At 50.8% G+C, this 26663-nt stretch overlaps 11 protein-coding genes and 1 non-coding gene across 12 annotated transcripts; 7 read left to right on the top strand and 5 right to left on the bottom strand.

Moving 5' to 3' along the window:
* Positions 1-1168: 1168 nt before the first annotated feature.
* Positions 1169-4880, top strand: rhp26 (DNA-dependent ATPase RAD26; the record flags this gene model as incomplete). The annotated part of the gene is made up of 3 exons (XM_046089384.1): positions 1169-1378; positions 1441-1514; positions 1565-4880. 3 exons carry the CDS (start codon positions 1169-1171, stop codon positions 4878-4880), a joined length of 3600 nt encoding a protein of 1199 aa, XP_045945354.1.
* A 1444-nt stretch (positions 4881-6324) lies between these two features.
* LDX57_007668 (uncharacterized protein) lies at positions 6325-7009 on the top strand (the record flags this gene model as incomplete). Its single annotated transcript, XM_046089383.1, has 3 exons — positions 6325-6619; positions 6692-6793; positions 6897-7009. 3 exons carry the CDS (start codon positions 6325-6327, stop codon positions 7007-7009), a joined length of 510 nt encoding a protein of 169 aa, XP_045945353.1.
* A 1246-nt stretch (positions 7010-8255) lies between these two features.
* Positions 8256-9272, top strand: LDX57_007667 (uncharacterized protein; the record flags this gene model as incomplete). Its single annotated transcript, XM_046089382.1, has 3 exons — positions 8256-8361; positions 8431-9075; positions 9136-9272. The coding sequence occupies 3 exons, from the start codon at positions 8256-8258 to the stop codon at positions 9270-9272; spliced, it is 888 nt and encodes a 295-aa protein (XP_045945352.1).
* Positions 9273-10990: 1718 nt separating this feature from the next.
* On the bottom strand, positions 10991-12072 carry LDX57_007666 (RNA polymerase II mediator complex subunit MED27 domain-containing protein; the record flags this gene model as incomplete). The annotated part of the gene is made up of 2 exons (XM_046089381.1): positions 10991-11689; positions 11764-12072. The coding sequence occupies 2 exons, from the start codon at positions 12070-12072 to the stop codon at positions 10991-10993; spliced, it is 1008 nt and encodes a 335-aa protein (XP_045945351.1).
* A 530-nt stretch (positions 12073-12602) lies between these two features.
* ALK2 (cytochrome P450) lies at positions 12603-14215 on the bottom strand (the record flags this gene model as incomplete). The annotated part of the gene is made up of 2 exons (XM_046089380.1): positions 12603-12757; positions 12841-14215. 2 exons carry the CDS (start codon positions 14213-14215, stop codon positions 12603-12605), a joined length of 1530 nt encoding a protein of 509 aa, XP_045945350.1.
* Positions 14216-14613: 398 nt separating this feature from the next.
* LDX57_007664 (putative serine peptidase, family S28) lies at positions 14614-16446 on the bottom strand (the record flags this gene model as incomplete). Its single annotated transcript, XM_046089379.1, has 3 exons — positions 14614-15906; positions 15959-16173; positions 16228-16446. The coding sequence occupies 3 exons, from the start codon at positions 16444-16446 to the stop codon at positions 14667-14669; spliced, it is 1674 nt and encodes a 557-aa protein (XP_045945349.1). The 3' UTR covers positions 14614-14666.
* A 574-nt stretch (positions 16447-17020) lies between these two features.
* LDX57_007663 lies at positions 17021-17140 on the bottom strand. The gene has a single exon. It is a non-coding gene; the product is annotated as a tRNA-Leu (tRNA).
* A 1854-nt stretch (positions 17141-18994) lies between these two features.
* Positions 18995-20156, top strand: LDX57_007662 (uncharacterized protein; the record flags this gene model as incomplete). The annotated part of the gene is made up of 5 exons (XM_046089378.1): positions 18995-19569; positions 19622-19723; positions 19783-19904; positions 19955-20024; positions 20077-20156. Exons 1-5 carry the CDS (start codon positions 19314-19316, stop codon positions 20154-20156), a joined length of 630 nt encoding a protein of 209 aa, XP_045945348.1. The 5' UTR covers positions 18995-19313.
* Position 20157: 1 nt separating this feature from the next.
* On the top strand, positions 20158-21657 carry LDX57_007661 (uncharacterized protein). Its single transcript, XM_046089377.1, has 6 exons — positions 20158-20517; positions 20572-20793; positions 20853-21099; positions 21155-21295; positions 21351-21407; positions 21467-21657. The coding sequence occupies exons 1-6, from the start codon at positions 20339-20341 to the stop codon at positions 21494-21496; spliced, it is 876 nt and encodes a 291-aa protein (XP_045945347.1). The 5' UTR covers positions 20158-20338; the 3' UTR covers positions 21497-21657.
* A 7-nt stretch (positions 21658-21664) lies between these two features.
* On the bottom strand, positions 21665-23834 carry LDX57_007660 (chlorohydrolase family protein). Its single transcript, XM_046089376.1, has 2 exons — positions 23625-23834; positions 21665-23537 (listed from the first exon to the last, which is right to left on the bottom strand). Exon 2 carries the CDS (start codon positions 22962-22964, stop codon positions 21780-21782), a length of 1185 nt encoding a protein of 394 aa, XP_045945346.1. The 5' UTR covers positions 22965-23537; positions 23625-23834; the 3' UTR covers positions 21665-21779.
* A 1590-nt stretch (positions 23835-25424) lies between these two features.
* Positions 25425-25835, top strand: LDX57_007659 (uncharacterized protein; the record flags this gene model as incomplete). Its single annotated transcript, XM_046089375.1, has 1 exon — positions 25425-25835. One exon carries the CDS (start codon positions 25425-25427, stop codon positions 25833-25835), a length of 411 nt encoding a protein of 136 aa, XP_045945345.1.
* A 171-nt stretch (positions 25836-26006) lies between these two features.
* Positions 26007-26357, top strand: LDX57_007658 (uncharacterized protein; the record flags this gene model as incomplete). The annotated part of the gene is made up of 2 exons (XM_046089374.1): positions 26007-26018; positions 26088-26357. The coding sequence occupies 2 exons, from the start codon at positions 26007-26009 to the stop codon at positions 26355-26357; spliced, it is 282 nt and encodes a 93-aa protein (XP_045945344.1).
* Between the last annotated feature and the right edge of the window lie 306 nt (positions 26358-26663).

The following is a 26663-nucleotide window of genomic DNA, read 5'->3' as shown; positions in this document are numbered from 1 at the left end:
CAGCAAAGCCAAGTTCCGCGTAGGAGTAATGATGATGGTGATGATGACAACAATTGTTATGCCCAGCGGGAATCACTCAAGGGATCAAATCATGTGTACAGGTGATTATTGTGTAGTTAGCAATCAATACAGTCAATCAATCAAGCATAACACATCTACAAGTTCCTTGTTTAATTTAGTTCACAGTGATTTAAATACCCCGGGATGGCTGTCTCAAGTCAACAGTCCGGAGTACAACCTCAGATCTAATTTTACGTGCATGCGCAAGTCAGGTCTGAGATGGATGGATCTCGTCTAGTCTTTCCCTAGTCTTTGCTCCGTGCCACGGCCTGCCTCTTGAATCTTGACCAACCTCTTGGACGATCAATCGCCCAGTGGAGCCAAGCCGCCCCCTTAGAAGCGAGTTAGCGACCGTCGGGCTTGACTTTTCTGTTGATCCAATCTCCAGTGTTGCGACTACTGGGAAATTGCCCGATAACCATCGTGATATTCTTAGACACGCCGGTTCTTCACACTTGACCAGCCAGTCTGTGATCCTTACCGACTGCAGAAGCCGAGAGTAATGATTTCATCCGAAGTATCGGGATACGGGAAAGTCAGAGTAAGAGAGAAGGATAGCGGAGAGACTCGAGACCTAGAAGTAGTTACTCCGGAGAAGCTTACAGTTGCAGCCCAAAGCGGTGACGGTGACGTGGGAGGCGAACGATGGGGGGATGACTCAGGCCGGAGGCGGTGGGTGTCAGGCAGCCGTCGGTGAGTCCATTCTGCCGGCACTTCTGCCTGGTACGGAAGGGTATCGTCACTTTCGTCAGGGTCCTTCGGCGCAAACCAACGCATCCCTCTCTGTCGCATTGAAGCAGTGGGCGCGCACAGTGTTGGGGATCTCGCGCACAGGCTAGGATTAGGTCTAGAATCTCTCCGAAGTCCTCCGACCCTTTAATGTTTCCTTCAAGTTAACCTCCACTTTTTCCCTGACCGTGCCATCTGCGACTGTGGCAAAAGCGACATCTTGGATCTTTTGCTGGTTTCCCTTTTCATTTTCTGTATCTATACAACTATAACTTCTAGCCCGAATAATTTGTGCAGCTTATGAAGAACCGAACAACGCGCTCGAAGACTCACCGAGACTCCACTAGACCTTCGCCGAACCTTCATCACCCCCTCAATCATGGCTCACGACGAGACGAGTGATGTCGATGCTGTTGTCCAGGATGGGGATTCCCAATTCCGGAATCAAGAAGACCGACCGGAGCTGTCCGAAGGCACCAGTACTCCCAACCCGGCACCTTTGTCGGGCGTAGACGAAGCAAGCCGCCTCCGAGAGCTGCAGGCCGACGTTCGAGACCAGGATGATCTCGAGAGGGATATCTCACGCCAGGTATATCCCAACTATGAGAAAATTCCCTGCTAAAGTATTATTCCCTCTAACTCAAGTAATAGGCCGATAAGTTGCTCCTGGAACAGGCCGATGAACGCGATAACAAGCGACTAGAAAAGACTAGTCAGGAAAAAGAGTATGACCCTAGTTCCCTCTTGTCTATCAGAATGCTCATACTCCTACTAGAAAAGTCGAATCGCAGATCTTAAAATTACACCAGCGCCTGTCACAGCCAGTTGGTACTGCCGCCCGTGTTCGCATTCAGAATGACATGCAAAAATTAGAATCCCGCAATGCTACGTTGGCAAGCGACTTGAAAGAAATCCGGCAGCGCATGGACGAGAGGCAACAGGGAAGAGAACCTGACGTGCAAGAAAATGGGACGGGAAGGCTGCCTCACGAGTCTCGGCGAGACTATCTCATTCGAACCGGAAAAATTACACCTTTCTCAACTATGGGTTCTGGCCCAACCGAAGGGCCCTTATATAACCTTCAGGATACGCTGATTGATGCCGAAGATGAGCGCGATGAGAAAGATGCACTTGAACAAGTTAAGCAACGTTCGGCTGTCTCTCATCGAAACCTGGTGCGTCCAGGTTTCGGGTTTGACGAGGCCAGCGAAAACTCTATTGAAGAGAAACCCGAGCGTCCTAAAAAGAGACGGAAGCTAGAAAAAGAGGTTCATGCACGAGATGTTTCGCAACCAGATGATCCAGACCTCACGGCAGAAAGCCCGGCGGAAGAGGCTGCTTCCGACGATGGTTCAGGGAGTTATGTGGCATCTGAAGGAGCAGAATCTCTGTCTTCTGACGAAGAGGACTTTATAACCGAGGAGAGAACCACACGGCCGGCAGCTTCGGGTAAAACGAAGACAACGGATGATATGGAAGACTTCAGTGGAGTAGATGACGGAAACGAAAAGGTCTACCAGTCCAGACTTCAGAGCTGGGTCGAGCGTAGGAGCGCTGCCCGACGACGCACTCTGCAGGCGCAGGAGACGAACATGGAGCCCGACGCTGGCCATGATGAGCAGGAAGAAGAGTGGTTCATGCCACACCCCACCGTCCCGGATCTACCATACGATAACTCCTATCGTATACCCGGCGATGTACACCCGCTCCTGTTTGATTACCAAAAGACTGGAGTTCAGTGGCTATGGGAATTGCAGCAGCAGCAAGTAGGTGGTATAATTGGTGATGAGATGGGGCTGGGGAAGACCATCCAAGTTATTGCCTTCCTGGCTGGACTCCACTATAGCAAAAAACTAACGAAGCCGGTCATCGTCGTATGCCCCGCTACGGTCATGAAACAGTGGGTCAATGAGTTTCATCGATGGTGGCCACCGTTCCGTGTTTCGATCCTACACACCTCTGGCAGTGGTATGGTCAACATCCGGAATGAGACCAGCAGAGAAGATGCGCTCTTGACGCAGACGCGGGATTTTCGCGGCGTCTCGGGCGGCCTGAAGGCTGGCAGGAAAGTGGTCAAGCGCGTTATAGAAGAGGGTCATGTGTTGGTGACTACGTATTCTGGTCTACAGACGTATGCACCTCTCTTGATCCCGATAGAATGGGGATGTGCGATCCTCGACGAAGGCCATAAGATTCGGAATCCGAACACATCAATTACCATACACTGCAAAGAGCTTCGAACCCCCCATCGCATTATCTTATCCGGCACCCCGATGCAGAACAACCTCACGGAGCTTTGGTCGCTTTTCGACTTTGTCTTTCCTATGCGCCTGGGAACGTTGGTTAACTTCCGAAACCAGTTTGAGTTCCCCATCCGCCAAGGAGGCTACGCCAATGCCTCCAATCTACAAGTTCAAACGGCCACCAGGTGCGCCGAAACCCTCAAAGATGCCATGAGCCCATACCTGTTACAGCGATTCAAGGTGGACGTGGCGGCAGACCTTCCGAAAAAGAGCGAGCAAGTATTGTTTTGCAAGCTCACGAAACTTCAGCGGCAAGCATATGAGGCCTTCCTCGGCTCGCAAGAAATGCAAGCCATTCTTAGAGGACGCCGACAGGTCTTGTACGGAGTCGATATTCTACGCAAGATTTGCAACCATCCGGATTTACAGAGTCACAAGTTCAACTCCCATCAATCGGGCTATGGAAATGCTACCCAGTCCGGTAAAATGCAAGTGGTCAAGTCGCTGCTAGAGTTGTGGAAGGACACTGGGCACAAGACTCTTCTATTTACACAACATCGCATCATGTTGGACATTCTCGAGAAATTCATGAACTCGCTTTCCGGATTCAATTACCGACGAATGGACGGAACTACGCCCATAGCTCGTCGACAAACCATGGTCGACGAGTTTAACAATGACCCGAACCTGCACGTCTTTCTTCTCACAACAAAGGTGGGAGGTCTGGGCGTCAACCTCACCGGGGCAGATCGAGTCATTATCTATGATCCGGATTGGAACCCTTCCACCGATATGCAGGCGCGTGAGCGAGCATGGAGGCTGGGACAGAAGCGGGAGGTCACCGTCTACCGACTCATGACGGCTGGAACGATCGAAGAAAAGATCTACCACCGACAGATATTCAAACAGTTCCTCACCAACAAGATCTTGAAGGACCCCAAGCAACGGCAGACATTTCAATTGAGTGATTTGCACGATCTGTTCTCCCTCGGAGACGAGACGCAAGGTCCGACTGAAACTAGCAAGATCTTCCAAGATGCCGACGTTACCTATGAGGGTGGTGACAGCCCTGCTCAAAAATCCAGCAGATCGCGACGTGGAGGGGGCCGTGGCGGTGAACCTCCAGAGAAGCAGAAGAACAACGAGGTCGGCAAGGTGGAGGGCATTGCATCGGTCGAGGAATTCCAAGGCGATCCAGAAAAACCGAGCGAGCAGGATGAAGGGTCTACGGCCCCGAAGTCGGAGTCACGTCTGATGGAAGGCATCTTTGCTCGTTCCGGAGTCCATTCCGCTCTGGAACATGACCAAATCGTGAACGGTAAACGCGTCGTCCGTGCAGATCCCAAGATCATCGAGGCTGAAGCCAAGAAGGTGGCTGCCGAGGCCGCCGAGGAGCTACGACGAGCAGGCGAAGCCGCCCGATCCGTGCCAATTGGAACACCAACCTGGACAGGTCAATTTGGTCTCGCCGGAAAGCCCGCGGAGCCGGCATTCGGTGGAAGTAGCAGCTCAGCCAGACGAGGGCCGGCCGGTCCGTCGTCTGCTAGTATCCTGGCCAATCTCTCGGCCCGCACGCCCTCGTCTCGCAGCGCAAGCAACAGCCCTGCGCCAGCCAAGGCTACCAGTGGGATTGACTTCATCACCAGGATTCGCGATTACATCACGTCTCAGGGCGGGTCAGTCTATACGCAAATGCTGATTGACCATTTTAATCGTCTCTGTACCACGCCTCAGCGGTCGGCGGAGTTCAAGGAAATGCTGAAAACGATTGCGGTACTGGAAAAGGGCGGTCGCAACGGACGAGGGAAATGGTCGTTGAAGCCTGAGTACGCCCAAAAACGGTCCTGATTATTCCTCACGGAAAGATGGAATATTCAGCTACTGGATCCAAAGGGCGATGGTGTACCGCGGACCAAAGGGAGACATATAATTATAAACATATATTTGACTGTACTATGGGAGACTTTGTCTGTTGCATTTGGGTTTAGGCAGGGAAATAGAGTTGGAACATGGCGTCAATCATATGAGATATGAGACCGGATACTTTGTTAATGCACGTGTACGATATGACCTAAGGTAACCGACGAGTGAAACCGAGGCTGTTGAACTGTAAACACCGCAGTAGACGTGGAGTAGGTGACTCCTTTCATTTCCCACATGCATAATTGTATTGTTTACCCCTGAAGTGATGTCAGTCGGGGTGTGTACCAGATCGCGAGAGTCAATGGAACCGATGATCGTCACGATATGAAAGTGTTGGCACTTGGAACTTGGAAATGAATGCAATGACATGACAATGACATACTGACTAGCTCGTGTTTTAGCCATTAACCTAAACTAGATCGAAGCTATCAACTCTAGTTGATGTGAGACGCGCTGTGCAGGGCTGATTCTAATTAGACGTTCGATTATATACTACAGAGTGCCCTTATCAGGGATCTAAGTGGATAGAAAATCTCCGCCAGAGTACAGTAGAAAAACATGTCCGATGGAGAACGATGTAGATCGTCATTCCAGATTAACCATGGATGCCCTGCTTGTTAATTTGTTATCTACCCCTGACAACTATTTGTTTGAAGATCGACGCGAGACAACAAAAATAGCAACAAGGTATCTGGACTGTATCGGCACATACATGCCGTGCGGGAAAAGTACCTTTGCAATACCAGGTCTTCACAATGACGGTACCATGCTATAGATCCTTGAATGACTACTACTTCTCTGTATAGCTTCATCCCCTTCCTTATCTCCGATCCCGACGCGATCTCCTTCCCACTGCACGCTTGTCACATTCTCCAGTCGGGCTGAATGTCTCAGTGTCCCCCGCCTTCATTCCCCGGCTGACCGACGATCGTCCTCTGAAATTCGCCGCCCATGGTTACTGATCCACTCGCCTGTGGAGATCGACTTTCGTGGTTGCTGCGTGCCAAGTCAGAGTTGTTGTACCTTAAGGTCCTGAACTCTCGACATCTGGGAATCGGCCGGTCCTCACTTCTGCAAACTCTTTTTCCAGTCTAATTTCCGGTGGAAATCAATACCATTACATACAGTCCATCGCGGGGAGGGAAAATCGACGAGAGTTTAAAGTTGCCCTGACCGAAAGAAAAAAAAAGTTATATAGAGCCTCTCCCCATCCGCCCTCTTTGCCACCTCCCACCTCCCTCCTTCTTGCATCCCTCTCTCTTTCTCTCTCTCTCTCTTCATCTCTCGAGCAGGTTCCTTCGTTCTGTTCCTACAAACTCTCGCTACTTTCTTTCCTTGTCTATACTCTCTACGAGACCATTCTTTCACCATGAAGCTTCTCTCTTCCCTTGCTCTGCTGGTCTCCGCCGTGGCAGCCAACCCGATGGCGCGGGCGAGCAACGCCAGCGACACTTTCCACCTGAAGACAGCCGGGGCATCCGATGCGAAGCACAACGATCTCTACGTGTATGCCTATCACACCGGCGCCGGATTCAACGACGCTGTCCTGACCTCGGACACCGACACGGCCAACCCGGTCTTCCTGAACAACACGCACGCCCAATTTGCCCTAGACACTCCTTTCCCGTGGGGACTCAACATGCCCCCGCACAACAACTATGCCGGTGAGTACTTTCCCTGGAAGGGCCTAGATTCGGAGGGATTGAGGCTAACATTTTTGCCTTTCCACCTGTTAGCGTGGGAACCGGTCGAGATCAACACCGGATACGGGACCGACGGGTTCTTTATCGATGACACCGGATTGCAGTGGTCGAGCAACCTCTTCGGGGGTTGGTTGGGTAAGTTTTCCCTCGTGATGCGTTAGACTTCATTGTCTGTTAGAACGGGTATGAAGTCATCCTTGGTGAATTTGCCACTAACGGAGCGCCCCAACCGATATAGTGTGCGACTGGTACCACAACGAACCCCAGCTTTTCTACCTGTACCGCCCATACGAAGCCAAGCTGCCCTCGTCCTGCAGCAAAGTTAACCTGGAAGTCGAGCACCTATCCTGAGAGAAACGACTCGGTACCACCCGACGAGGGCAATGGTTCAATGACGCGCGTGGCGCAAGTTGATGATTCATACGGACGATGTACCGCTCGCTTCTCCCAGATTCGTACCAGAGTCAATGAAAGTTTATTGATAGGCCGTCGGGGAGATGCCGTGCGTGCATCCGGATAATGATAATTTTCTGTAATGACTGCGATGGCCTTGGAAATATTATGGCGGACGGTTTGGTTGGCTTCGAGGTGGATAACGGGTACTTATGTATTTCTTCTTGATGTTTGATAATGATTGTTGCATGTATGTATCTCGATCGACGGAAATGCGACAGACGATATACTTTATCCAGCCAACGATCACCCAAGGTTCGTTGCCAATAATTGCCAATAATGCACGGCCGCTGGCTCGGTCGGTCCGCCGGGCGACCGTGGAGCTGCCTCGGAGACGGACACAACCTGGAGTCGGGACAACTCACCACCGAGGACTGCGACGGAGTATTCCGTAGACTTTGGGCCTACACCGTAGAAGATGAAGAATTGCGAGACACTGTCGGGTCTGTGAGGCGCGGTGGACGACCAACGCCAAACCAGGCCAATCAATGTGATGCCTCAGGCCGGCAGCCAAAAATAGACGGTGTCTCACATGTTGTGCCCAAAGGGGCTTAGCGCTGTTGACTTCTTTCTGGTCTTTTTCACCATTTCGCCTTCTGCCGGCCACTTCTCAACTTCTCACGGCCCTCGCTCGCTCGGCGTCTTTGTTTCTCGTTTTCTTCCCATCTCGCCGTCTCTGTTAGACCTCTTTCTGACCTCTCGCCCGTTGTTGTCTACCCTCGTTGCGCCGTTTCGCATCCCAGTCACTCGCTTTACATTGTTTACCCACCCGCCCGCTCTCAGTCTCCTCCCGGGCTCCTTATCATCCGATCTGCAGGTTTCAGGGCCCACCGCGCTGGAATAATAATTGGCCTGGTTTGCATCCCACTTGACTCGCCGTCTCCTGAGCAATTCTGTCGTCCGTCTGTCTGGGCCTGGGGCAAAAAAAAAGCACATCCGACATCTTTTTGTTGATCCCTCACTTGACTTTTCCCTGATCTTCGTTCCCACTCACTCGTTTGCTGTCAATATTGGGGAACACTGGGGAAGATTGGACCATCGATCGGAATCGAGTTTCTCTATCACGGGATCCGGTTGAGCTGTCTTTTTGTTTTCTTACTTGATTCGTTCGACCGTTAAGCAACGCCATCGAGCTTCTTTCATCATGCGGACAACCACCTTTCTTTCCGTCGTTTACCTTTTCCTCGGCCTGGTCTCGGCTTCGTCAAATGGCTTAGACCTGGGCCACGGTGCTCTGGTTCCTCGAGCTGGTTAGTATCATCGAAACCCGTCCTATATCTCATTTAGTCGACTCATGCTAATCGTCTTCGGTTCTTCAGATGAGACTACCACCGCTGCTGACAAGGCCACTACGGGTGCCGCTGCGACCAGCGAAAAGACCGCCACGAAGACAGCGACCGACGACGCCACCAGCACGGGCACAAAGACCGGAAAGGAGACCGACAAGGAAACCGGCACCGCAACTGGCAAGGAAACTGGTAAAGAAACCGGCACGGGCAAGGAGACTGGAACGAAGACGGGCAAGGCCAGCAAGACGAAAGATGACAAGAAAACCACCTCGACCTCGATCGATCCTCGTTCGCCCGCGGGTGGTGTCAAGATGCTGACCCCGTCGACTGGTGCCTCGAGCTACTACAAGATCGGTGAACACGTCACCTTCGTCTGGAACTACACCTCGCTGCTGGTGACCCCTTCTGCCGTCAATGTCATTGCCTCTTGCAGTCTGAACAGTGCCACCTATACGATTTCGAGCAACATGAGTGTCGAGGAGACCGGAAAGGTTGTGTGGGATACCAAGAAGTACCAGGCCAATGCGACCGTCCCTCTCCTGACTGCGACCTACACCTTGGTCATTTACGATGCGGACACCGAGATCGGGGACACTGCCGGTCCCGGTCACCTGAGCTCGCAGAACCAATTGAAATTCGGGATGTATGTGCCTCAATCATACACTCCCCTGAACGGTAAGTCTACGTCTTCTCCCACCCAAGATTCCAAAATGACAAACATCTAACTTGATACAGAATATCACTGCGTAACCTGCAGCGGAGCTCTATCCGACATGGAGCGCAAAGCCCTCAAGTTCGCCGTCGGAATGGTATTGATAACCGTTGCCTCCTTCACTTGGTTCGCTGGAGACTTTGGCGTCTTCTCCACATGATCTTATCTTCTCTCCGGACCCCAACACCGGCGATGAAAATACACCGACCCTACATACATCAAAAAAGAATATTGATTGCATCGAACTGAGCGGATTCTCGTTTTCAGTCATGACGATAGCGTTACTCTCAGCAAAGGAACTTGGCCTGGCGTTAAATGCGGTATATTGCTTGGGATCTATTTCACTTATTCCGTTGTTTATTTTCATTTTTTTTTCTTTATCTCTTTGCCCTACAGCACCAGCGGGAATTTTTTTTGAGTATAATTATCAATTTGCGGATGATTTACCTCATGCCATTTTTTCCCTGTATAATGAGCTAGTTGATTTGATACATAGGATTAATTCTGATGGATATTGTACATGGATCTACTTGCAGATCTTGAGTGTGACAAGTGACTGAGGATTGAGACTGGACAGAACAGAAATGAAACTGCACATCTACTCTCTACATCTTATTAATTCAACTTGTTCCATTCATCCTCCACCATGCATCTAGCCTATAGACCAATCCGATCCATTCCAATTGAATCCACAGCATGGCCTGCTGACGTACTGTACATACATAGACAATGCACTCTCTACCTTGCAGTCCCACCGTTGGCAACATACAGCAGGTAATCAGCCTAGCCTTCTGGTTCTGTTTCCTTTATTGGCTATTATCTTGGTAGTTGGTGCAGGTAATGAATGGGCTGCTGTGGAGCGTGGCAATGGAAGATAAGTAGGTAGGTATACTGGTCGGGGACTTCCCATCTATCTCCCTGGTCTCACCTTCGCAATTCTAAGCGCTGATTTCTCTCTTGTTTCTATCTGAGTTGTAATAATTCATTTCATTAAGGCATGTTGATCTCGTATGTTGATATTTCTTCATAAGTATGAATTTTCAAATCTCTCTATTATTCGTGCATTCTATGTACATAAACATCCTCATGTGTTCAACAGGTTAGAAAGAAAAGAGAAGATCCCTCTCAACTGGGCTAGGTCTGGCCTGAAGGGCCCCTCATCGAGGAAACTCAACCCTATGGCGTTTGTCAATGGCAACTAATCGATGTCCCTCACGAACCGTGAGCCGGATGTGTGCGTGCGTAGAAACGATGCCGGTTACCCAGGCGAGACGATTGGTCTCAATGGGACGACACGGAGGGAAGAGAAAGGGGGGAAGGAAAGGAACGTATGTGCGTGTGAATGTGGGCATGGATGTGGTGTGTGATGTAGGTAGTGGGTATTGTTGTGCAAATAACGATGGTAATCAGAAAGACAGGCCGGTTCTATTGGCGAGGCAGTCACCGGGTGAAAGATATTATTTCTCGAAGAAGGAAGTTATTGGATTTTTGAAGAGGGCACTTGGTTGGAAGTGTAGCGTTGTGGGTGCTGGGTTTGGGATCGAGATGGGCGGAGTACTCGGCTTGTTGGCAGCATGATCTGGTATATCGGAGTGCTAGACGGTAGTGATGGCTTAATGATGTGGATTGGGTTGGACCGATCTGAATCTGTGATGGTGGTGCTGTGTGCTTGGTATTTGGTATAGCGTTTGGGGCCAGGGTCGATCAGATGCAGCTGGCATGATAGACTTCCCAGGTTGAAGATAGCGGTTGCCCTGCCGTTGGAGAAGGCATGAGTTTGTGCTGGCGGATCGTTGGTAGTTGAGTTGCTGCGTCGGTCATCTTGCCGCATTTGATGCATGGGGTTTGCTTGATGCTGGAGTAGGCAGATATCATGTCCTAGTAGTGGTAAGTGTCTGAACATTTCAAAAGTCGGCGACGTAAACTTACAAGTAGATGGGCAAGATCCCATTGCCGAGGTCGTGCATTCAAACAGTCGGTAATCAACTTCTCCAACTTCGTCTGGGGTTGTCCTGGAGCCGCCTTACTCGTGACTTGCCATTCAGGCACTCCGTTCCCTTCCGTTCCGCCAACAGTGTGGACATCGAAGACCATCCCCGCTTTTCCAAGAGCAACGATAACAGAATCTTCGCTTTTACTAGGAACCAAACGCACACCGGGCACATTCCTCTGAGCGAAGCCGTCCACGACCGCTCTCCACCCGCCCTCGGCCGATCGGATATTCGACCGCTCCTGCTCCTCGGCAGCTTTGCGCTGCTGCTCGTTCTTCTTCTCTTGCTCCTTCAGCAGCTCCTCAAGGATCGTGTCGTAATCCTGCTCCCATACCCCGGTAGGCTGCAGCAAGATGCCGCCATTCTCCTTGATCTGCGCATCGACATGCTCCCAGACGGCTTTCATCTCAGGGCCGCGCCACATATTCTGGAACGCCTGGACTTCGGCAGCGCCATCCTGAAAGCATTGAGAAAGCTGCTGAAGCAGAGCCCCTGGCGACTTTGGCGCCGACTGAGCCTTGGGATTCGGATTTGGCGTCAAGGGATCCAGTAGGCGTTCCGGAAGCAGAGTCCGGAGTTGGTGAACCTGCAAGTGTTTAAAAACCATACATTTTCTAGCGCATGCGCACCAGCAGGACGCGAAAGGGGGTCACAACATACCATGGCCTCCAATTTCTGGAGTTTCGCCAAAGAAGATACAAGCTGCATTTCGGACTCCGAGATCTCGGCGCTGGAAGCCCCATTGTCGACCACGACCGGAGCGATGTTCCCCTTAGTGTCGGGTTGAGGCTGAGGCCGAGCGGCGGCGCTCGTGGCGACATTAGCCGGGTTGAGCGGATTGCTCATGGTGCCGATGGTAGAAGGCGTAGAAGTACTTGGATTATTATTATTGACAGGATCCGGTTTCGCAATTTTCGATTTGGAGGGATCGGAGCCTTGCGGTGGGGCCGCGGTAGACGGAACTTGCATTCTTGGTACGACGACTGCTACTGTGGGAAACTGTCTGGGGGTTTGCTTGGAGGGAGTGGGCATAATTTCTTCGTGATAACTTTTTGGATGCAAGAATTGGAGATGTGATTTCACGGGGAGCAGCACTCTATTCCGACTTTGCGGCTGATAAAGAGGGTCCAGAGATCAATACCGCGAAGTCTTGTAAATTCACTTGTCGGAGACTGGAACCAGTCAAGACAGGAAAGCGTGATGATATCAGTTCATGAGAGAAGAATGGGGGACGATGGTGTTCCAGAGCTAGAGAGATCCTTGGTGGTTGAACATTGAAATGCGCCAGAACAAAGCCGCGGAATAATTGGGTGAGAGTCGCCGGGTCACGGGGTGCGCCACAGTCTGGGCCGACGCCACAATGGGGCTTGGGCTGTTCCTTACGGGGATGGTGCCTGAGGCTCCTATTGGTTACTCTTGTTACACCCACTACAGGTTTGGATGACCACCGCTAAACCTTCAATATCATTATCACATGAAACAATCTGTGATTGTAATTATTAAGAAAGTCTGACTTTCACTCCCCGGTCATGAGACATGGTAAGAGTCGAATGAATCTTGGGCACCTGGATTTCCGGATCGGCGCATTCTACAGTTTGGAATTTTTGAGCCAGCTTGACCAATGTGTAGCTTGCTTCGGTGAGTGCATATTGCTCTGAACGAATTGGGGTTGTTAGTAATGCTAAGGTCTCGTAATTGGGAATAATGGGCCATGATGCCAGGACCAGGAGAACTTACGACCAAGACAAATGCGCGGTCCACCGTTGAAGGGAAGATAGTCCCAGCTGCGGCGTCCATTTTCTTGCCAACGTTCCGGACGGAAGACATGTGCATCAGGGCCGTAGAAGTCGGTCCGTCGATGCATGGCGTAGACACTGTAAGTGACCACCATTCCCTTTGTGACGTAGATTGGAGATTTGCGATCCGGCCCTCCTCCCACAGGCAGCGAGGTGTCCTTGGTAGCGACACGGAAATTCAAAGGCACGGGTGGCATCAATCGAAGAACTTCATTCAGGACGTATCGCAGGTACGGAATGTCCTTTAACTTGGTCTGTGTGATCTGTTCTCTCGGGTGCTCGCTATCTCCGAATTCCTCCACGATTAACCCCCGAAGCTTGTTCCAGACGCCGGGGTTGCGAGACAAAAAGAAAAAGGCCGAGCTGAGTAGACTGGCCGTGGTATCACGACCGGCCAGCAAGATGTTCAGCATGTTATCACGAAGAACCTTGGGGTCGTCGTTGTCCTCGGCCAATGCTTCAGCGAAGATGTATCTTCCCTGCTCCTTCTTTTCGGGGTGTCTTTTGGATTCGATCGCAAGGCGCACATAATGATCCACCACCTCGTGGACACGCTTGACGGAGTCTTGAAATTCCTTCGGGTTCACCATCCAGTAGAAGTCCACCGCTCGAGATCGCGACGCCAGATAGTCTTGGGCTGTGTTGAATGCTTCCGCAAAGCCCTGCGCATTGCCAACTGATGACTTCTCCAAAAGACCCGCATCGACGGAAGAGTGCATGGAGCCCACCGACTCGCCGAAAAGGAAGTGGGTCGCAGAGTCGATGGTCAAGAGAAAGAAAAGGCGCTGAATATCAAAGGACGAGCCGTCCTTCGGAATGAGATCAATCATGCGGGAGACATGGCCATCCATGAGATTCAGATCGGCTACCTGGTCTCGCGCGAATTGGGGCCGCAAGAGACCCCGCGCATGAGACCATCCTCCCCCATCGAGGGTGAAGATGCCATCACCAAGCAAGGGGTAGAACTCGCGGTGCCGGGTCCCCAGACTGAAGTCGGTGAACTGGGTGGCTAGCAGAGCTTTGATGTTTTCTGGATCAATGGTGGAAATCATTCTTCGACCCATGACCTTCTGCGTGAATGTATTTCCATACAGTCCGTACTGATTAGCAATGTATTCAACCCATCGCTTTTCCTTGACTGCGCGAGACAATCGAAAGAAGGTTCTAAAACCGAAGATACCGGGGGAGCCTGGGGCGGCCGGCTGGCAACGTAGGGATTGTGCGTGCTTGCGATGCTTGTATAGTTGTTGGATGTATTGTAGGACCAAGAAGGTCACGTACAGGGCGCCACCGAAGACCACCACGGGGGTCAGCATGGCTACAGTGGGGAATGAGCTATCAGCTGGAGGATAAGGTAATAAAGGAAAAAAAAGGCTCGGGGCGAGAATCAATGTAAAGGTTTCTTCTCCAAGCAGTCGTGTCTCGTGGCGGGAATCGCCTGTAATATATTCCTGTGGGATGCTAGTCTCCGGGGTCGCCTCGGTCGAAAGGCATGTGAGGAGGTAGAGTATGACGGGGCATGCCTCGATGGGGTGAGAGACACGATGACCCAAGAGCCAAAGACGAGGAGATGATTGGAAAAGTGAGGAAGGGCGATTCCACCTCGGAACGGGTAGATCGCAAGCATGTCCCAAAAGGGCTAGTGGACTGGCTGACGAAGAAGACACGCTAAACCCGAGGATCTTCCAAACTATTACCTACTGAGTATGTATTACTATCGTTGGTATGTTGTGTACTATGTACTGCACACCGGAAATGCTACCTACACTAGGATGCGCTTCCTTCGGTGGGCTTGTAACATTTCAGCCACTCCTTCAGGGCCGCCTGAAACAGCTCACGTGAAGCCTTGCCCGGCGTGGACGTTGGCTGGAAGTCATAGCAATGCATCGAATTTTTAAGAATCTGTCCAAATATCGTGTTCGGCTTTGTCACCCCGCACTCGGGGATCTCGGTTGTCCAAGCGACATCTTGTGGCGCGATTTCTTCGGTCGAGACAATGGACAACGTGCGCCAAGGGTCGAATTCTCCGCCGCTAAAGTAAACATTGGAAGGCCGGATATCCCACCCACCGAGCTCCGCATTGAGCGCATCAGCTTGCGGATGTGCTGGGATCATACCGGGGAACTGTCGATCGCAGATCCATTGCTGGTACTCCAGCGTTTGGTAGCGAGATAGAAGCCCGTGGGGCCCGAAATTGTTGCTTTGAAGGAATCCCCATTCTGTACAATACATCCAGGTCCAGCTGATAGAGTCCGGGTCGGTGAGCGGAGAGTTCAGTTCGCAATCCAGAGGAAGTGAATCGTCGGCTTTCCTGCAGTTGGCCCCAGTGTTCAGATTGACCAAGGGCGTGAACACAGGCCACGAGGCCCAGCGCTCTGCCAAATGTTTATTTCCGAGGGTTGGGGCCAGTCCCTCTGGGCCCGCCGTCTGGTTGGTCTCTGGGTCAAGCTCCAAGTAGTTGCAGAAGTCTTCCAAACTTCCCACGCTGGTCCCAGCTGTCCCGTAGTTCTGGAAGAAACCATATAAGCTGCCTAGGGCCGTGGTGAAGTCCTCGTTGCTATTATTTTCGGCCCCATCGCCGAGGAAAAGCTTCTTGATAGAGGCTGACGTTTGGGGCTCTGATAACTGCTCGTCGATATACTTGAGAGCCGCGTGGATGTCTTTGGTGCAGTTTCCAAGCCCGTTGGCAACCATTCCCCGGTAAACAGGCTCGTAGTATATGCCCATATCAACGCGAGCTTGTACCGGAGCGGACGAAGAAAAGGCAGCGAAAATAGTGTCTGGATGTTCGTTACGGGTGAAGGCAGCCCGAGACCCGGCATATGATCCGCCGACCATGACCCACGGCGTGGACTTGGGGGTTAGATCTAGATCGGGATGGCTTTTGCGGCTGAATGTTTTCGCAAAATGGGGAATGTCTTGCAGGGCCTGCTTAGTGGTATGATACTGTAGATGTTCCGCGGGTGTGTTATTGTTAACGGGAAAGGGAAGAGAGTCCCCGAAATACCTGACCCCTGTTAGTCCTGCGCTCTGCTCGGCATGCGGAATACAAGACCAACCGGTGCTCCCAAACAATCCCTATAGCTTGAAGGTCCTGCAGCATTCTCCGAAAGAAAGATAGATCCGACATTAAGCGGGATTGGGCCGTCGCTTCTGCGCCGGACTCCCCAGCGTCATACAAGATAACTGGACTTCCCGGGACGAAGAACTCTTCATTTACCCAATATCGATTGTTGTAAGTTCCGACAGACAGATTGTAATGGTCGATAGGAATCTGAAAGGCGATGTCAGAGATGCCATATTCACCGGACTACACAGGAGACCATACCTCGACATATTCTGCTGGGACCGCAGGCGCTTGGTTCGGACCGTGAGATATCAAAGAATGGAAAGTCGAGCGATCATCTAGATATTGTCCCGGATCTATGCCTAACTCAGCCGCGAGGTCAAGTTGCCGTGTGAATTCTAGATTGTGCAATCCTAAGCCCAGTACAGGACTGGACAAAAGCACCAGGGAGAAAAGACTTGAATATGTGAATATAAACATGTTGCAAGGTGTGTCTTGAGGGGCGTGATAACTCAGCCCTTAATCGGTATTGACAGGCACCTGAAAGTATACACAGCGTACCCCATACGGAAAGACTGTCTGCATTATATACTATCAGGCGGACAACGCCGCCGCTCACGGACAATGGCATGGCAAGATAGTTATCATGCCGACAATGACATGTCTAGCAGAAACTTGAATACCAGGAAGTGGGTCCCATCGCATTTAGGCCACGATATAATCGTGTGCAGCAGACACAAAAGTATGTTGAACAACAGGTTGCCCAATGCGGATGAGGGTTTGACGTCTTGGGGAAGGGCTCGACAGGGGCGGGTGGCGCTGCCCGGAACGACGATCGGAATGCTTCCAAGGGGTAAACCAGCCTCCAGATAGCATGATTCGGATGAAAACAAACAATATAGCAGTGCCTGAACATGGACAGCATCGCTGGAGCAACTGAGCTGTTAGATACAGAATTGCATTCATTGGCTTGATGCCAGATTTCGGAGCAAGATAGGAAGAAAAAGAGACCGATTGTCAAAGATAACGTCGGCGGAGCATCAAAAATAAATGCTGACAAGAAGGGGATTCGAACCCCTGTCCCTTTCGAGATCCGTGTAACCACCTTTTTCAGGTAAGGATATAATTGTATATCACTTGAAACGGACGCCTTAGACCACTCGGCCATCTTGCCGCTTACATAAGCTTTCGAGTACTTGGTTAACGTAAACCACATGCGAGCTGCGAATCTAAGCGAGCTGCGAATTTGTATTCCCATACAAAATGGCACTTTTCAACTTGGAATATCTCAGCCATTTCTATATCGCATAAAATATTATTAAAACCTAGGATTATATGAAACTATTTAATGATAATATACTAAATTTTAATCTATTCTTTAGACTAATTGTCCAGGTATTATAAATTACACTGTATTATAAAGCTCCATATGTATTTGAGACTCCCATAGGTTTCTTTATTATATAAAAAAAATATTATACTACTTACCTATATAATACTTCAGGTCTTCAATATATTTTATTAGAATAGAGGGATGGCTGAGATACTCCAAGTTGAAAAGTGCCATTTTGTATGGGAATACAAATTCGCAGCTCGCTTAGATTCGCAGCTCGCATGTGGTTTACGTTATGGCATAATGCATTATCAACGGGGCAAACGTACAATTCTGGGAGGGGACCAAACTTTCCTTCCTATTAATTCCATCTATCATTGCGTCAGATTCGGGAAAATGTTGCTTCTCGTCATTGCCTGCCAGAAATACCGATGTATTGACTAAAATGTATTCTGCTGCATTTGTCATTTAGACACGTCACACTATCACATAAGGTATACGGGACTCCGTCGGAAGGAATTACTGTCAAGGGCAGCATCTAATTCTTTCCTCGAAGGCAAGTGGACAATCCACGCTACAGATGGTTGACAAGAGTTGAAGTCTTGAAGAGGAATTGGACCCAGTCACCCACTCAACAACAGCCGGGCCCACCCGGAGCGTTTCATGGCAAGCTCGTTGGCAAGTCCTAAAACAACCCGCTGATCTTGGCAACTCAGGGCCGCAAAAACATCGGCACAGGGTGACACTAACAGGATGGGGTGCAGGACTGAGCACATGGTAGGGCTAGGGGATTAAGGACCATTTTAGGCCAATTCCTACCTCCGGCGGGGCGGATTGCCATTGCTAGAGACAGGCCAGGTTGACTGGTTAGTGATGTGACATTCCACGGAGCACCAAGTGATTGATGGACATTCTACATGAGCAAGCCTCGTTACCGGACTCCTCTGGACAATCTACCGATCGATGGCCCTGAAATGCAATGCTTCGTAGCAGCAGCCTAGCAGGCCTCGGACCCTTCTCACATAAAGGTCCGATCAGTTACTCTTTTCGAAATGCCGCCAATCTACATCTGGGATAGAGTATGGGATTACTTAGTGCTCCTATGACGCTTGAGGAATGAGATCCGTGGCGTGGAAGGAAAGACGCGCTTTTCGAAAACGAGTGAGCAACCAATGATCCGATCAGGCTCAACCTCGCTTCGATCACGGTCAACTAAAGATATCCGTCCACCATTCAAAGACGACGAGTGACAGGATAGCCTTTCTTCAGCATGCTTAAGTTGGATTCGGACGGGTGATCAGCAGTCACGAACTCGGATTTTCGCTGTAAAGCAAGCCGATTGTCGATCGCAATGTGACAGTGCTAGAACGCTAAGGTCGAAAAAATCGCAAATCGATGCTTGATTCAAGTATACGCATCAGACCAGCAGATCATGAAGTCTCATCGTACATGTTGGCTACATCAACAAGCGGTTGCTACTTGGACTCGTCTGCCGAAGCTAACGGCTATGTGGGTTCCCATACTGAAGAAGGTGAAACGGCCATCTACGCCGTCGGATTAAAGGAGCATTCAGTTAAACAGGGGGTTCTTGGCCCAAGCCGGTTTGTATTCGATATTCCACTTCGACGACCAGCTTTCTCCGCAATCACTGGATATTAAAAGAAATATCGATATTAATAATGGATGCCGTTATGGCCTTAGTGCCGGTCGCCTACGCTCGGTAGCCTCGGTCTTACGGCCGTGTCGAGTACTACATGGCGTGCAAGTAAGCTGTCGCTTGTCAGATTGGTGGAACCGAGTCATGGACAGAATGTTAAAAATGATCAGGGGCTGTAAGATGATGCGAAGGTTCGCTGTTGATAGTTCATACTAGCAAGTCTGGGCACTTTTATTCGGTTTTATTTTTATTTTTATTCTCTAGCTAGAAGAAACTCCTGTCCGCGCGAGACATAAATGTCTTCGCTGCCCGCCAAAATGTCTAACCTGATATCCGGACAACTGCAATCCACTCAAGATGTGGTCGAAAGCCTTATTCCTGTCATCGCTCTCGCTTTGGGCCAGAGTCGCTAATGCGGCGTTTGGACTTACCACCAACGACAACTCCTATGTCATTGACGCAGGATCACCAAATTCGCTGGTATTTACCGTGAGCCGCTCCAGCTGTGACATTACTTCCATCAAGTACTACGGCTCCGAGTTACAATACCCCAGCCAGGGAAGTCATATCGGCTCTGGTCTCGGCAGCGCCACTGTGTCTGCGGTGCAGGATGGTTGGTGAATCCACACTCATAGGGTTCGAGATCGACTTCTTACTGTGTATAGGTGATTACATCAAGGTCACTTGTGAGGCGGGCACTTTGACCCATTATTTCGTCGTCCACAATGGAGACCCTATTATCCACATGGCGACTCATATCACTGCGGGTTAGTACTCTTATTTTCGAAGCTAGGATGGCCCAGTCCTGACAAAATTCAACCAATAGAACCCTCAATTGGCGAGCTACGATTCATCGCACGTCTCAACTCGGACCTGCTTCCTAACGAGGAACCTTTTGGTGCTGTCTCAACCACCAGTGGCGGCAGTGCTATCGAAGGATCGGACGTGGTGGGTACTGCAAGTCGCTGAGATGATAATGGTTTCTGATTTCAATATAGTTCAACGTCAACGGTCAGACGCGCAGCAAGTTCTACTCTAGCCAGCGGTTTATCGACGATCAGAGACACTGTAAGAGGGCGAGGAAGGTCACTTCGCAACGCTTAAAGCTAACCAAGACCAGGTATTTCGGGAAGTGCTCACCGCGTCTGCATGATCCTCAACCAGTACGAGGGTTCCTCTGGCGGCCCTTTCTTCCGGTGAGTGACAAACCAATCACTAGACAGCGATCAGCACTAATGCCTTTAAGTGATATCAACACCAACAACGGCGGTAGCTACAACGCTCTCTATTGGTACATGGTATGTTATTAATCCGGATCTGAATCAAATAGCGCATGCTCATTCGTATAGAACTCCGGCCACGTTCAAACCGAGAGCTACCGCATGGGTCTTCACGGCCCATACTCGATGTACTTTAGCCGCAGCGGAACCCCCAGCACCAACATTGATACCTCCTTCTTCGGCAACCTCAACATCAAGGGTTACGTCCCTGCGAGTGGACGAGGAACCGTCAGCGGTACTGCATCGGGCGCTGACTCCAAATTTGATTGGGTTATTCACTGGTAGGATGCACGTCCCTACTGCCAGAGTGTATCAAACACACTAACGCAGAGAAGGTATAACGACGACGCTCAATACTGGACCTACACCGGGTCGGGTGGTGCCTTCACCTCCCCGGCGATGAAGCCCGGTACCTACAAAATGGTTTACTACCAGGGTGAATTCAAGGTTGCCGAATCGTCTGTGACGGTGACTGCGGGAGGAAAGACAACCAAGAACATCTCCGGCTCTGTCTCTACTGGCACCACTATCTTCAAGATTGGTGAATGGGATGGACAGTGAGTTTCCTATCCCCATACTAGCTTCTCACCTACGGAAATAGACTCACAACATCTAGACCAACTGGCTTCCGTAACGCCGAGAACCAGCTCCGCATGCATCCTTCCGACTCTCGGATGAGTAGCTGGGGCCCGCTCACCTACACCGTGGGCAGTTCGCAACTGACTGATTTCCCCATGGCTCTGTTCAAGTCCGTCAACGACCCTCTCACTATCAAGTTCACCGCCACCTCTGCCCAAACCGGCGCAGCTACTCTACGTATTGGAACAACCCTTGCTTTTGCAGGCGGTCGTCCTCAGGCAAAGGTATTCTCATTGTATAGAGTCCCGTACGGAATTAAGCCATGCTGACCCAAACTAGGTCAACAGCTGGACTGGATCTGCTCCATCCGCACCCACGAACCTCAACTCCCGAGGCGTCACTCGCGGCGCGTATCGTGGCAACGGAGAGGTCTACGACGTTAGCATCCCTGCCGGAACTATCGTCGCAGGGTCCAACACGGTTTGTCTTCCTTTATCATGTCAATTGACTGAGCATTAATACTAATATAAACTAGATCACTCTGTCCGTGATCTCTGGAAGCTCAGGAGCTGACTTCCTCAGCCCTAACTTTGTGAGTACCCTGTCGGCCTGGCTTAGTAGAGGTGGCTCATTTACTAACAATGCGTACAGGTCTTTGACTGCGTTGAGCTGTTCCAGTAGGTTGCAATCTACTGAGGTATTAGGGAAGAGTTGATCTCGGACCTAGGTGCTGCATTCCTGACTGTCCTTCACAAGCTTGGGTAGTCGACATCGAACATTTGTGTCTTATTCTCTAGTACAGTTTTTTATTGATCCTTCGTAGGGCTTGAGTTCAGTCCACGACGCTTTGCTTCTCTTCTTCAGAAGCCGAATTCACTAGTAGTCTAACCATGACGCTATTGTACATATGGTATAATCCAAACTAACACCCATCTAAGTATGCATGCACTCTATAGTATGTCCATCACCTCGATCTCCGCAACGCAATGAAAGCCCCAATAGTCGCCGCACCGACTCCCCAAAGCCAGCTCCAGGAAGAGTCCTCAGCACTGCAGTCTTTCTGCAGACCACCACCCCGTCGATGGACCAGTTTCCCACGCACCCACACAGCACGCACATTCCGGTCATCGCCATTCCACACCCATTTCTCGACCTTCTCTCCCCAACTCTCTGTCCCAAAAACATCCACCCGATTCTCATCCCCGCCCCCTGTCCCCAGCCCTGAGACATCCCCACCCAACGAAATCAACTGCGCATCCCAGCTCATCCCTAGATCAAATCCACCGACCTCGTCCGCCAAGTCCACGAGTTCCGCGCCGCCCCTAGTCGCCAAATACAGCGCATCACCAACACTCAGCGCTATCCTCTGCGCCTCGTCATCCGTGATGCTCGCGTCCGTATGCCGATACAATCTCGAGACTAGACACGCCTGACGCACATTCTCCAATATACTCGCATCATACCCGCCGCTCACATCAGTCCCCAAGCCCACCTGGATGCCCGCATCCAGGAGCCCACGCACCGGACAAATCCCCGACCCCAGCGCCGAGTTCGACGCCGGACAATGCGACACTTTAGCGCCGCGGGCACGGACCGTCGTCTTCTCCGCCTCAGACAAATGGACCGCATGCGCGAGGATCGTGCGCGGCGTCAAGAGCCCATGCGTCGCGTACACATCGGCATAACTCATCCCGTAGATCGACTCGACGGCCGCCACCTCGTTCTTGTTCTCCGAGATATGCGTCTGGATGTGTAGCGGGGGGTCGAATTCCTTCGCCAACGCAGCGACCCCGTCCATCGCGTCTTCCGAGCACGCTAGCGCAAACCGCGGCGTGAGGACCGGTTTCACGAACTCGCCGCTCGGGTCGATCGTGTGGATGTGGTTGATCACGTCGCGGGTGAGAGCCACTGACGCCGCGGGGCTCTCGTCCCGATAGTCCGTCGGGGTCTGGTCGGCGCGGTCCATGCAGACGCGGCCGATGAGGGCGCGCTGGCCGGCGCGCTTGCAGAGGTCGGCGAGCAGGTTCGTGGCGGGGACGTGGATGGTCGCGAAGTACGAGGCGCAGGTGGTGCCGTTGGCGAGGGTGCGGGCGATGACGCGGTTGTAGACGGCGCGGGCGCGGTGCGTGTCCTGGAAGGATTTCTCCATGGGGAAGGTGTATGTTTGGAGCCATTCGAGGAGGGTGAGGGAGCCGAAGAGGCCGGCGTTGGGGTATTGGGGGGCGTGGATGTGGGTGTCTGGTTTTGAGGGATGAGTCAGTCGTTTGTTTATGAGAAATTGGACTCAAGAACAGAATAAGGACAATGAAGACGTCCGGTGTATAAGAAACGTACCAATGAAACCAGGAAAAAAGAACTCATTCCGTTCCTTCTCCGCCTTGACGATCCGGACTCTGGGTCTTTTGGAGAACCCAGACGCACTCGAACCCTCCACCACCCACCCCTTGCTCGTTACCAGGGCCAGTAGGTCCTCGTCGCTGTGAACACTCCAATCGAAGCCCTGGATGCGACCGTCGGCATTAGATACCCAGAGCGCGCCATGCTGGATCGCGAGCTCGTGGTTCAGCCCTGTTTTCTCCCTCGGGAGGTGAACAAACGTCCCGAAGTAGAGGGTATAGGGCGGGGATGTCATGGTTGATGAGACCCAGTGTTTGAACTGGTCCTGTGGTTGTGTTTAAGTAGCCGAGGGTATTCAAGTATTTAAGGGCATGAAGAAGAAGTGCTATGGAAACGTCAGTATGCGTGAACAGTCAGATGCAGCAGCACCAGCCCGGTATCCAATAAACACCGGACTTATCGGTCTACCTACTGTACAGTCCCAATCAGACCAAATCAGCGGTACCTGGGGTGGATACTGGATCGCAGGTGCAAATGCAATGATCGACCGGCAGGTGGGACACGAAGAGACGAACACCGATAGTATACGGGGTTCGAAGCCTTATAAACTGCACGAAGGGTGAGGCGCATGTGAGAGAGGAGAAATGCGACACAAGGAAATCCCTCGGGGCGAGAATGGCGAACTCCGCCAATGACAAGCCCGAATAACGGCCGGCTCCGATGCTGAACTAGGCTTAGCGTGAGGAGATAAGATATCAGCTTGATAAGATAAGGACACGTGTTGATAAGGCTGACGGTTGATGCATACAAAACAAACACCCTCTCTTGCATGAACTATATCTATGGCTTCGACTCGACAAGAGCTCGTCTACTACCCCGTCAATTCCTTGGGAATAGAACTCTTAGATTACCTAAAGCTATCACTGAGAATTACAACAGTCTGTGGATGCCAGTGAAGTACATAATATTACTAGAGCACACCCGTTTCCATTTTTATACAACCCTCTGAGACTGGATACAACTTTTAAGAACAGGTGGATGGCTCATGGTTCACTTCGCATTAGCTTACTGTAAGTAGAATCATAAATTGCACTTGCCATCTCCAGTTGTTTATTGAGAAGTAATAGAGTCGCAGCAAGAGGTACGGATAGGATGTTTCGGCATATACTGATATCAAAGCGAAATGTACACTCCGGATATCTGGAGAAATTGGCGTTAAACGTTGCCTCTGATTAGTATCTTTGGTGCGCGAATAATGCCCTCCATTTTACCTAACCACTTGAGAGATAGGTTACTTCACTGGTCGTTATCCGTGCCAATACGTCCAAGGAAGCCACCATGCAGCATAGCTTCTATAGGCTCGTTGAAACTATAGACCATTAGATCTTTGTTTGACAAGGATGTCTCGTGTTTTATTCAGAAAGGAGGTTAGTCATCTAGATGCATTTAGGGCGCAACCAGTTTTTTGATGGCCCTGAACTAACCCTAGGAAACATCACGAGGTCAATCACTAGGGAATGAAAGTATTAGATAAAAACCTCATAGCAAAACCGACGTAACATAGTGCGAATCACCTCGCTGCCTAGGCATGTCTCAGATGAATGTAACTGTCCCAACCATGGCATTCAAGCCCTATTCAGTAATTGGGGCCATTTTCCGTGGGGGCCAACTGGTAGACCCCCAACTACTAGGATTAAGTTCTGTTTTATCAATCTTGGCCCCAGGTTTAGAGGTTATTATAATGAATTCGTAATGAAGCCTGGCTGCAACCAAATCTACTCCATACGTCCTCCCTAATGATCATCTATAACTTGATACTCATAGCGGACAGAAGCCCATGTTCAGACCCTAATTGGTATAGGGTTGACCTAGCTTAAATGTGTAGCGTATACATGCCCTTTGTCCTATAGTCAGTTCCTAGTAGCTCCAAGTTGGAGATTCCAAAACTCTCATCTTTCATAGTTCCACCCTTCTCTTACAGATATATGTTATAGGCCTCAACTCAAGTATTACAAGATCAAGTTGTTAGCCCATTCACGAAGGAACAGGCGACTCGCTTCCTGCAATCTACCCTCAATCAGGTTATATCCTCGACAGTTGGCTGATGAATAGTATCTATTGGAAACTTGCTCATCCAAAACAAGAAGGACCCTGTATCGAATTTGTCGCCAAGCGCCGGCCACGCTATGGTCTTCATCCAAATGCACTGATACGGCACTAAGCCGAGGGATAGCTCATTATTCCCTGCTTAGAGGACCGCTATACGAGGTGGATGCACTACTTTCAACGGATCAGGCACGGAGGACAAACCCGCCACCCCACAAAGCTGATACTACAGCCACAAGGCACAATCAGATCCGAGCAGGCTTGGCTGTATCCCTGCTCTTTCCACTTCGATGTTAGACTGCTCGCCAAGGATACATGGGCTCGGAAGCCATCCGCCTTGCCAAGCGCTCCGGAGGTATCTGACCTCAGCGATGATGTAGGAAGACAGGTCCTGATGGGGCTGTTAGGTGAGCCAAGAGGTGTATATACCCAAGAAAAGAGAACGGACACTCTCGTTGAGCGCGAGGATCAGATACGAGACAAAATGCCATCTGATGTACTGTGGGGGACCAACATTCGGACCAAGAAGCGTTTATACCCGAAATGGCCATCCCTTCATCCTGATCTTTGCAAGTGAAAGAGCATCGCAGTGAGGGTGAGCACCGCGCTCTACACATGAATTGGAAAACGTATAAGTAGCACCTCGAATCCTGTCCCAGACTCGATCATCCAGCACACGTTACCTCCACAGTTTAGATCATCAAACTATCCTCCCTCCGTGCCTCAAAAAGCATTCAAACGCGCCAAAATGGTCTCATTCGTGAGTTATCCCTCCCGATATATCCACCACAATCACGCATCATATCTAACAGAGGCACCCACAACCTAGAAATCCCTCGGTGTCGCTCTTATCTACGCCCTACCCCTAGCCACCCAAGTGGCATCCACTGCTCTTCCCAACGAGAACGCAGAAACCACCATCGAAACCCCCGAGCTTGACAAGCGGGCTTGCCTTGGAGGGAGCCTTCTTGCCTGCCAGCAGTCTAAATCGGCGGCTTGCACGGGCCAATGCGCTGTGGGAAGACCGCGTCGTCAGTTGACCTGCTTGCATTCCTGCCTTGGCAATGCCGCGAAGTCTTGCGGAGACGAATGTAAATGATTGAGATTTGGGACTTAAAGCATTTGTGCACAGTTGCTGTCGGGGTAGGATTGCTGGGCAGGAAGGCTGCGTGGAGAATACCATGTGTGTACATATAAGTTGAGGTGCAGATGGGATGGATGAAGAGTGATCAAGTTTGATATTGGAGACATCTCGGCCTCTACTGGTTGTACCCATTGCCTCGCATTCGAGGTCCATTCTCTTTGGGAACAGTGAATTGAAATGCCCAGACAGATCTTACTCTCCAATCTTTCTTTTCTTTCTTTTCCATCTCTTAGAAAATGCCCCGACCGTCACGTACCCCTT

This window comes from Aspergillus melleus (assembly GCF_016097325.1).
Source record: "Aspergillus melleus strain CBS 546.65 chromosome Unknown contig4, whole genome shotgun sequence".
NCBI lineage: Eukaryota > Fungi > Ascomycota > Eurotiomycetes > Eurotiales > Aspergillaceae > Aspergillus > Aspergillus melleus.
Note: the sequence above shows the minus strand (reverse complement) of the source record. Positions and strands in the feature narration are given on the sequence as shown.